Here is an 11,892-nt window from a genome sequence, read left to right on the forward strand (position 1 = left end):
ACATTATATGTTTAGTATCATCGTTGGGTTCGTCTGCCGCTGTATTGTCCAAGGTCGTTTCTTGTCTTCAATTACTGTCCTTGTTTTTTATTGTCTCGTCGTTGTTATCCCATTGTGTCCGTCTGGGCTGTTATAATTGTTTACTAATTACTTCAATGGAATTGTCTGTGCTGTTTATGTTTTTAATTTTTTACATCGGCTGATTTTGGCTTGTTTTCCGTGTATTTGCATGTTCATCATTTTGTAAATTCATCTTTTTTGTCCGTTAGGAAGGTTTCTTATGATATAAAGTATAACAAGTAATGGCGTATGTCCAAAATAACATCTTGAATTTTTCTTGAAAATCAACTTTAATCACTTAAATTCAGCATAAGTTAGTATTTACCTTAAATCAGATAACTTTTCATAAACTAAATTTAACTTATATCACTTTTATATGAATTCCCAAGCATGTAGGCATGCTGGATCGCCCCGAGATTGTGATGGAGCTTACACTGTTGTAAAGAGCTTCAGGAACTCACTAAACACAAGGGGGCCATTTTTTTAAGTTGAGATATTATGAATAATCCTGCTGAAAAAAGTAGGATTAAACATAAAATATAACCTAAAAAATCACGATGTGTACGTTTTGTGCTCCAATTAAAAAAAAACCATCAATCTCAGGATTTTTGACATACATTTTTGTCTTTGATGTTGAATCAAAATACGTACTAGCTGCAATGAAGTGAACACATTTACTTGAAGATTTGCTTTTTAAAACTATCATATGTAACAAGTATGTTTTTGTCAAACACATACAGCAGAGCAACAAACATACCAATATTGGGTCTGAAATTGAGTCGTCCGTCGCGGTGGTTATTGCCAAGGTGAGGAAAGTGGCAATCAATGCTTCAGTTGTTGACATGATTGATATGGCGTAGTATCTTGGTTACCTGCAAGAGATATTAACGAAACAGTTACATTTTGCAAATTTTTTAGTTACAATACATGTGTTTGGACAGTAACTACATTACAACGAGAACAAAGCTAGGTACAGCAAACAGTCTGTTTAATGTAAATTTACAAAAGCTTTCACAAACAATTTGATGCAAATTTATGTTCTTAAATTTTAGTTTTAAAAAAGATATTAATTTCTATAGGTTACCATAGAAATTTATTTCGTATATACCTTCAGTTTTGTGGCTTGCCCTTCACGGACCTTCAGCCATGTTAGTGCGTATATGCCGCACGATGCCTCCAGTGTCGGTTGTGTTTCAGAAAGTAAAACACTTACACAAATGCTTGTTTCTCCATTCGCTTGTGATTTTACGCCGACAGTTCCTCTATAACTGTTATCATTATAGTAGTAATTGTAGTAGTGTATACTAGTATCGAAGCCTTAGTTACAAAGTAATATCCTTAAGGAAAAAAATATAAATACTATAAAAACAAACAAAATACTACAACAAAATACAAAATAATAACTGTAGTTTTACAATATTATATTACATCTGTTTTCAAGCAATGTGCGCCCACACCTCGGCTGTGATCTGTGCACATCATACGAAGTTTCGCTACGATAAATGCTATATTTGGTTTACATACATTGCCAGTTTGAGATATGCTAAAAACTGCCAGCGTGAAGTCCGTTTTCTTAGTGTGGAACTACCTGCAGACATTTAGACCCTTGGCTTTATGTTGGTGATTTGTATGCATACAATCACGTAAACAGATGCTCAGAAACCGTTTGCGATGACGCCTGGACATGAATCTTAACCTAAGAATGTGCTCAGTGCATTACAGGTAAATGATAATGGGTTCCACTTGGCTAAATCTACATAGCACAGCAGTGGCGCACCCATTAGGAGCAGCAGAGAAGGACAAATGTAGAAAGGCAGTAGCGTACATACTAGGAGGTGCAGAGGCAGATTAATGTAGCAAGCCAGTGATGTACCTACGAAATGGGGTTGAGGGGTCTCATATAGCAAGGCAATTGTATACTATTGAGAAGGGGAAGAGGGGGAACAATGTTGCACAGCAGTAGCGTACCCACTAGGAAGTGCATATGCAGACTAATGTAGCAAGCCAGTGTACCTACAAGGAGAGGTGGAGACGGACTCATATTGCAAGGCAATGGTGTACCATTGTGATGGGGAAGAGGGGGAACAATGTTGCACAGCAGTAGCCTACCCACTAGGAGGTGCAGAGGCGGACTAATATAGCAAAGAAATGCTGTGCCAAGGTAAACGCGGACTATTGATGCCCGGTAATGGCATACCCACGAGGGGGGGGGGGGGGCAGAGGCGGACTAATGTAGTATGACATTAGCATATGTATGAGGACGGGTGGTGGTGTTACATCTCATAGAGGCACAAATTGATGTATCGCGGCAACATTCACTGACATAAGTGTAAATAAAAAAAATAAAGTTTTTACTAGCTAACATAAGAACATACGTTCATAGACCCAGCAATAAGGATATTACGCGCCTTTCATCCATAATAAGCGATGTGTTAATTTTCTTTCTGTAGCCTGCCGTAGCAAAGCACGGATACATCAGCTATTTTAAAATAAAAATGTATTTCTCAAACTTCAAAGACATTAACAAGCCTTGGGAAGCACTTCAGACAGTGAGTCACACAGGGGTTTCAACTTGTTTTGTCGTGACGAACTTACGGCCTAATTTTGTCGGTCGAATTCAGAATCAACCTGTATATTAACAATACGTTTTTTACCTGTGATCGCTGACATGTTATGTTTGGGGGAAAAAATTTAATTTTTATTGATTTCTAAATATTATTTAATCTGTTTTAAGACTTTTTTTCAAACAATTCTTTTATTAGCTATTTTGATGCATGCTGGTCACAGGTATTGCTCAAATTTACATCGCATAATTTAACCAGAGGTCTTGGACACTGATGATTGCTACCTACATAAAACCATGTAAATTCATTAGGTGTTAATTGGCTTGATTTTCAATCCGGGACATTTTTAATATTATCAGGAATGAAAAAAAAAAACAATCTTTGCAAGGAAGTTTCTATAAAAGAAATATGTCCCTGACAAAATAAAATATTTCAAATGTTAATATTCTGCAGAAAATATTATACTGACAAATTTCCGTGACCAAACACAAGTCAATTTCTGACATGAGATACTTCAGTGAATTTAGTTTTGTTTGGCGATTTTTTATAGAGAATAATACATTTTATTTTAAATAGAGGGGCTCTTTAAAAAGTCTTTAAATTTAAGAGGGGATAATGTTCAACAATTTATTGAAGTAATTAAAAAAAACAAAGTTATTCATTTTGTCTTGACTTGTTCAGTAATAATAATATAAGAACTTTTCTTATCTGATTCAGCATACGGCACGCTTCCCGTTCTGCGTGGTTTATAAACTACGCAAAGACGAAAGAACGCAAAATGCAAAGTGTTCAGCAACCAATTTTTAGAGTACTAACTTATAAACTACGCAAGGCGCAATAACATAACGCAAGTATTGTTTGTGTGCATAGAAGCCCACGATATACGTTTTACTATATACATAATGTTTATACTTATTACACATTGCCACAGTGAATTAAAATAACATTTTAAAAACAAATTACAGAAAATTAATTTTGTTTTTATTTTAAATAGAAGCTTGGAGTATAAATTGGTTTTCTACTGTTTTATAATTATAATTTATAGAGTTGGTGACATCTTGCGACTTGCTTGATTTATAAACGACTGTAATTTTCTCTGCAGTGGTCGCGTGTTGTGCTGTTGCGTCGTTGCATTCTTGCGTAGGTTATAAACTCAGCCTTAGGCTGAAGACTGGTAATAATTTGAAGCTAGCAATGACGATGCACTGAGGCCGAATCAGTGAAAACGATGTGTTAACTAAATTATTTTGATCAAGATTATGATGTTTACTGGTATGATGACGTCAGTGACTTTGAGGCAGATGTTAAAACGGAAGACTTCCGAGATCTTAAAAATAATAACACATTCCAGGATCATGAAAACAGCATAAGAGCTCGATTATACATCATGGAAATATCCTAACATATTGGTGGATTGTCTGAGACTATTGATGGCTTCGCTTAGGGCAGGAAACTACTCGCACCTCAACGAAGTAGCCTTCATACTAAAAATATTGAGGGAAGCTGGCTACATACAATAATGACTTGTTTTACCTGCTTGTGTATAAAATTGACAAATAAATTTATTATTTGGATTTCAAAAATATGTTGTTTTATTTCTCGTAATCTGATTTCTAACTAAGACTGGGTTCTCGTAGTATCCTACAAGTCTTAATCTATCTGTCGTTTTCCTACGATGATGTCGTATCCCTGTGATGACATATCCCTGCGACGAGAACGTAACCCTGTGCCATATCCCTGCGATGTTTGTCGTATCCTACCAAGTTGAATTTTCGTACAAATTTGTGTCCTTTTCGTAAATGTGCTTCCTTTTTTTGAATGTGCTTCCTTTTCGATACATGTGCTTTCTTTTTATAATGTGCTTTCTTTTTAAAATGTGCTTCATTTTTTATGAATGTGCTTCTTTTTAGAATGTGCTTAATTTTTTTGAATGTTCATCGAAAAGACTGTAGACAGGCCATGATTGATCTCGTGGTTCCGAGACGTATGGTTTATACGCCTAATATTAGACATGACCTGTTTAAAATGTTGTTTGCGTATCGACGAATAATAAGTCTTGGTTCGGAGACGCTTGGCCAATGCGCATGATTTTGAACGTGATCTGTTTAAAATGTTCGCCGTGTATTGACGAAAAGTACATCTTGGCCACTGACTTTATGTGTCTGACCACCTACTGGATGCGCCTGTTTACCAACTGGATGTGGCTGGTCACCGACTGAATGTGTCTGGCCACTGATTGGACGTGGATGTTCCAGGTTAACCAACTGGATGTAGCTGGCTACCGACTGCCATTTAGAACTTCCCTGAAATCACTCAAAGGATGCAGAGGCCTCGCTTCACCTTATAAGATTACTATAGAAATCGATAAACGATTGTAATTTGCTTGTTTTTTTTTTGTACTCGTAGAATTTCTGTAATAATTTTTTTTATTTGTAATTTTGTTGTTTTTTCTCGAACTTGTCACTCTAATGGTAATTTTGATAAATTTATCTTTCATTGCATCAAAAAAGGACGGAACTGAACCGATTGAATCAATCATTATTTTAACAAGTGTTTTTTAATGATAATTTCTATCTTATGTATACATAATTTCAAGATGGCGGCCAATGTAGCTGACAAGATGGTGGACACTACGGTAATTAATGTTTCCTGCACAATAGTGGGTAAAAATTAAACTAATATGGCGACAGCGTTCTCTAGTATCTAGACGAAAAGGAGATGGCGGCCTCCACCAGACAACAAGATGGTGAACCTAAGATGGCTGCCATTACGTCATACTGGTTGGCGTAATATTTGTCTTGGCATTCGTGGAGGGAGGTCAGAGGTCAGCCTGCCAGTGGCTTCCGTGAATGAAGGATTAATTGCTATTTTTAATCGAATCACCTCGTCGGATTCGAACCGAGTATTCCATAATGTAAGTTTTTTATTAAAGTTTAATGAAACGAAATTTCATATGAATTTAAATTTTTTTCCTATTAAAATGGGAAAGTAATTACGGATTTTCAAGATGACAGCCATAACGGAAATTAAACGTTCTAGAATCAAAGACGGCGGCTGTAACGAAAAGTATAGCGATGACGTCATACAAATACAAAATGGCGACTAACGAAAATTGTAAGAAACTAGAATCCAAGATGGCGGGGCTAACTACCGTGCAACCGTGATGGCTTAAGGTCAAGATGGCTGGAGTTTTATTTAAAATTTTATTTATTAATATTTTTAAGAATTTTGAAACATATTTCAATTTTCTAAAATAAAAATTATAGATTTTGAAGATAGCGGGCCAAACGAAAAGGGAAATGTTTCTAGTAACCAATATGGCGGGTGTGGAGTAAGAAATGTTTTATCAAAATTTTATTTTAAATTGTAATTAAGATTTTTTTAATTGCCTATTAATAAATTACATGTTTACTCTCGCTGGGAATTGAACCAATGACCGAAATCGATTAAGTTACTAAAATTTGAAGTAAGCAATTATTTTTTATATTTTTGTGAATTATTTAGGAATTTTTTGGTTAAAAAGCCTTGGTGGCTTAGGGAAGCTTGTCGATGGGGAATTTAAGCAGTTTTTATTTTATTTTAGGAATTTGGGTTATTTCAAAGGCAAGAGCCTTTTGAGGCATTCCGAATTTCTAATTTTTCTATTTTTGAGGGAAGAAATGGGAAAGTTTCCCTCAAAGCGGGAATTTTTCCCTCTAAATAGAGACTTTTTCGGAATTTTAAGTCATTTTTGAGGAATTTAATGAAATTTGACACCAAAAGTGACCGCCGTAAGGTCAGAGCGATCGGTCATTGATCTCATCCACAATTTACAACCTGGAACCTGTGCCCGGACCGGCTATTCTATACTACTGTGTTTCATCTATGAAGTACAGAATGTCCATAAATTTTAAATGTATCGAATGTAAGCGTTGTAGAGTTTCTGTCAAGGTAACAATTAAAGAATAACTCAAATATTTTTTTAGATAAGCGCATGCGCGAGTGCTACTTTGTTGTTTACTCGCTTGCAGCAGCAAATCGTACGCAAAATGGCGACTCCTCAGCATAAAGTGTTTTGTGTTCCGCAATTTTCTAATAGTGAATCTGTAATTTAATTTTAACGTGTGTTTAGTTTGTACGAGAGTGGTTAAACGTCGAAATCCCTAACTGTTGGATTTGTTGTAATGGTCGAGGTGACATAGATCTTTTTCGCTGGCCTCCTTCACCTGACATAAGCCATGCGATTATTTTTCTTTTTGTAAAAGATCGTGTCTACGTTCCACCGCTTGATGTTTTTTCCAGAGTTGAGACAACTAACTGAAGAGGCTATTGCTTCCATTACTCCGGACGTGTTAACCAAGGTGTGGGAAGAATTGGACTTTAGGTTGGATGTGTGCCGTATAACTAAAGCTGCACATATATAACATTTATTAGAAAAAACTAGGTTAGTTACCTTCAATTTAATGTATGATTTGTTGTAAATAGTCTAAATTAAACTGTTACAATGTACCATTGAAACGGGAACATTCTTTTATGGGCAACCTGTATATTACAAAATTCGTTTAAAGTTTTTAATGGAAAATGTTTTCCATAATACAATTATGTATCTTGAATAAAATTTGCAACGCAAACTCTTTGGCACCATTTAGCAAAAAAAGTATTATTTATTTCGTGTTCTTATCTTTAATAGTGTACCTTAACAGTGTCAGGTAATATATGGTATGTACACATTTACTTTTGCTCACATAACTTTAAGATGGTTAGATGCAGGCTAGTCACGTGGTTCAAGTCAGGCACGAAGCAAACAAGGCATATGGTTAATGTCGGGCCTGATTCAAGCCGGGTATATGTCGAGTCAGGCAGGATGCAAGCCAAGCTGGTAATCAAATTAGGCAGGCACTATGCTAGTCGGGCACATGACCGAAGTCAGGCAAGAGGCAAGCTAGGCACATGAGGAATGTTTATCTACCTCTTCGTCCATTACATTAAATGTGCGTCCAAGAGTGTGTCCTATATGACGAATGTGCGTCCTTTTTGTTAAACGTGTGTCAAAAATGGTGTCTTAAATGACAAATATAGGTAGTCAAGTCTGTAGTTAGAACTAAAGATTTAATATTTCAGAATCTCATGGTCTTGTAGTAAGCGTAACATCACTATCAGGGATTCTTGGTCTTATAGTAAGAGTAAAACAGATTTAGTTGGTCTATATGCTTGGAATAGGCTATATTCATACTATAGGTCAGGCAATTCGGAGTCTCTTATCTTGTCTGCTTGAAATAGTCACTTCTTGTTTGAAAGGCATGACAAGTATCGAAAAAGAAGGCTTCGTGGTTCGGAGACGCTCGTTCTATATGCTTTTCATTGCTTTTCACTTGGAAATATTGTATACTTAGTAATGACAAAGAAGACTTCACGGTTCGGGGACGCTTGGCCTATATGCTTGTAGTTGTCACTCTAGCAATTAAAAGTTGTGCTGAATATGGTCTCCAGGTAGGCAAAGTGATATAGTGAAACATATATATTCATTTGGGCAGTTATCTTAAATAGAGTATTTGTTCTTATAAATGAAAATGATTAAACATTTTGAAAAGTAATGAGAAAAATATTAAATAATTTAGATCCTAAAATATGCTTTTTGTATAGTCCAAGTATTGAAATAAGGACGGAAATCGATTGAATTAACAATAAATTATATTAATAGGTAAAGTTTTTTATTAATTGAATGTTTCTAATATATGGTTAATAATTAAATATTTACAATATGGTGGTCAATATGACCTCAGCGGCTGATTTTATAATTACAGATTGTCAAAATTGCCTAATCCAAGCTAGAAGGGGTTATATGGGGAATTTGAGCAGCTTTGACGGCGTTTAATCATATTTAATTAAATTAATATTTTTAAGCAAACATTACTTTTTGAATTGAACAAGCATCGAAACGAGGACAGTAATCAAACGATTTGATGAAGTTATTAGTAGGTAACGTTTTTAATGATTTTTGGGATTCTGTCCGAATTATTTGGTAAATAATTTCAGATTTGCAATATTATGACCATAATGGCCAACAATATGACGGACGATCTGAGCTGACGATCTGGTGATTGGCACTGCTGCACTCCAGTGAGTATAAATTAAATCAATATGGCATCAGTGAACTCTAGCAGACGAAAACAACATGGCAGATCCAAGATAACCATCATGAGATAATACTGGTTTACGTAATATATATTTCTTAATATTAGTGGTGGAGGTCAGTCTGTTTGTAGCCTTCATGGAGGAAGGATGCGTTGCCATTTTTTCCATCATCCGGTTCGGACCGAGGACTCCAAGTTACATGAGTTGAGTTTTTTTATTAAAATTGATTAAAATTGTATATTTTTATAAATTAAAAATTTTTGACGAATTTTTTGGATAGTAAATATAGATTTTCAATATAGCGGACCTGATGTCATAATTCAAAATTGCGGAATCCGATATGTCGTAATCCAAGATGGTGGAAAGTTATAGAATTCAAAATGGGGGCTGCGACGTCATAATCCAATAATGCGGCCAGGTTAAAGTTCAAGGTGAAAGGTCAAGGTCAAAGGTCAAGGTTAAAGGTCAAAATGTAAGGTCAAGGTCAAATATCACCAGCTGTTTACTGGCAGCTGGTAGATGGGGAATTTAAGCCCCTTTGGGCACATTTCAAGCCTTCGACAATTTTTGGGGAACTAAACAATAAATTCCCCCCCAAAACTGACATTTTCTCTCGAAAATGGAAATTTCTGGATTTTCAGTTTTTTATGTGGTTTTTTGATGGAATGTTATTCCTAAAAACTGGGAGTTTTGAGTTATTTTTGGAAATTTAGTGTCAATTTTGGCAAATTATGAAGGTTAAGTTCATTATCAAGGTCAACCAAGATGGCTGTCGTTCTGTCATAGTCCAGCATGGGGTCGGCACCGGCACCACACTTCGAATCGAGGGCCAGATCCGGATATTATATCGTATCAAATACTGTTTTAAAGTTTATGAAATAGCCCTTAAACAATAATTAAGACGAGAAATGAAGGAAACAATACCAGGGTGTGTAGGACCGAGCCTTAAGTAATATATTGTGCCTGTAAGATTCACTATTTTACACTATTTTCTGTTTTTTTTTAACTGGCAATTTTATTACATATTGTTTACACTGATGGCAATTTATTATAATTTTTTTTAAATTTGGTATGAAAGAATTTTTATATAAGTTGTAGATAAAAGTTTGTTGACTAAGACTAATATTTTTACTAAGCCCCATTTGCCACAATCTGCAATATACATCAAAAATATGAATACTTTATGAAGTAGAAATTATAAGCATTTGGAAATAAGAATACGCCTAATATAGTATGATATATGTATATACACTGTACATATAGTATAATAATTAAATGAATAAGTTTTTTAAAATACGTCTAAGCTACTGAAACTATTTGTAAAACATTTTTGTGTTCATTTTTTTTAAAATCCTTTGTGGTAATAAAGAAATTTGGTGACTTTCAATTGAAAAAAAAAATAGTCCATTGATATATTATTTACAATATCTATAAAAAATCTGTCACATAAAAAATATTATCGAAATGGGGGAAAACTGTATGCATTTTAATAATTCGAAAATATATTAAGTAGACTTTTGATGATTGTAAGAAAAAAATTTTTTTTTGCAAAACAATGTTACTCGAGTATTTTGTTTTGTATAATTTTTTTTAAAATTTAATTTTTTGTATGTTGCAAACGTTTTCCTTTCATCTGCACAGAGAATTTTTCTTATTTTAACGCTCTTGGATCTAATTTAATAAATATTAGTAAGATACTTTTCCAGTAGTCACACTAGAGTTCATGATTTTAATCACTTAACAGCTCGGAAATAACGTTCAATAAATATGTTTTTATAAATTACGTGACATGCATATGCCAGATAGCTATCGGAACACGTTAACAGGAAGATATTTCAACAGAAAAGACACGAGAATGGATGATCAACTCGGCGTGTGAAACAAGTCTTAATTGCTTGCACAAATAGGCTGAAGCATAGGGGAGTTCTGGGCAAGCACTAGTGGTCGCCGGGAAGGGGGGAATAGGGGCTACCTCCCCCGAAGTTATGAAAAAAAAGCGATATATCAGTGAAGACAGTATGTTACGTGTGAAATCCACGTCGCCGACGGCTACTAATGTAGACCTACATGTCAGTGTGTAAGTGTCGATATTAATAAAAGATTTTTGAATACATGATTTAAATTTCATTTTTTTATATCCTGCGCTAAATACTACCCCCTCCCCCTCCCCAACAAAAAAATCCTGTATCCACCATAGATTTGAAGCACACTAATCGTTGCTCACAAATCCTGAATCATGCATGACAGCTTGTCTATTTTAGATTTATGTTCAACGTCCATTGAAAACTACATCGAAATTTTATGTGGCACAAGAGGAAGTAAACCGACACTGATTGGTTTAAAGAACAACAATCATTCTTGTCACTGAGAAAACTGAAGATTTAAAATAAATTATCATGTAAAAGAATCAAACAACATAATTAAAATTAGGACTCGCATAACTATTGCAAGCCTTAAGAAAGCCAACGTAACATCAATTATATTTAAATTATGTAGTTGTCTTTCAAATGTTTTCCTATGAATCACATTTTATTGGTATAGCCTACAACAAATCAGCAAAACTGCTTGCTATAAAAGTTTACTAGAAAACCGGAACATTATTGTAACTATACCTTGCTGCAGATTATTCTAATATATGTCACATTTTATTACAATTTACTATATGGTGACACAGTTTAAAATATTTTCTATTCTTGGAGTAAATTATTACGTGTTTATGTCAACATATTAATTACGCCTTGCAAGGACTAAAGACGTAAAAACGAATAGATGACTCACCGAGCTACGATGCTGCCGCGCAGTCGACACAACACTAACTGGCCAGCACAGGTGCTCGACAGTGGAGGTAAAAACCAAACAAAAGAAGCACGGATTTAGATTGGCGAGGTCGCCATGGCGACCGCGGAGGCGCGCATCACCGCATCGGCGCTCCGGCATGCCAGGCCGGGGATGGCGGCCCTAGTGCGTGATTATCACGAGACCCGGCAGGAAGCAGCGGCTTCATTGTGTACATTGTGCCGCCGGGGACGGCCTGGGACACGGTTCCGGGTCAAACTTCCGACCAGCCGGCCATCCCGTGCTCGCCGCCGCTGCAGCCAGCAGGGTGATGCACCCAGGGGTGTCAGGAAGTGCTGCCGACAGCCAGCCATCCCGT

At 35.6% G+C, this 11,892-nt stretch overlaps 1 protein-coding gene across 1 annotated transcript in view; it reads right to left on the reverse strand.

The window, feature by feature from the left end:
* The window catches only part of LOC134528800 (MAM and LDL-receptor class A domain-containing protein 1-like), a 110,015-nt gene extending 98,440 nt beyond the window's left edge, over positions 1 to 11,575 (reverse strand). Inside the window, exons 1-2 of the mRNA XM_063362463.1 lie at positions 11,517 to 11,575; positions 818 to 932 (exon numbers count right to left, since the gene is read on the reverse strand). Of these exons, the coding sequence (XP_063218533.1) occupies positions 818 to 904 (87 nt within the window). The 5' untranslated portion in view covers positions 905 to 932; positions 11,517 to 11,575. The remainder of the gene's footprint in view (positions 1 to 817; positions 933 to 11,516) is intronic.
* Positions 11,576 to 11,892: the final 317 nt, after the last annotated feature.

The sequence above is a fragment of the Bacillus rossius genome, chromosome 2, assembly GCF_032445375.1.
Source record: "Bacillus rossius redtenbacheri isolate Brsri chromosome 2, Brsri_v3, whole genome shotgun sequence".
Taxonomy (NCBI): domain Eukaryota; kingdom Metazoa; phylum Arthropoda; class Insecta; order Phasmatodea; family Bacillidae; genus Bacillus; species Bacillus rossius.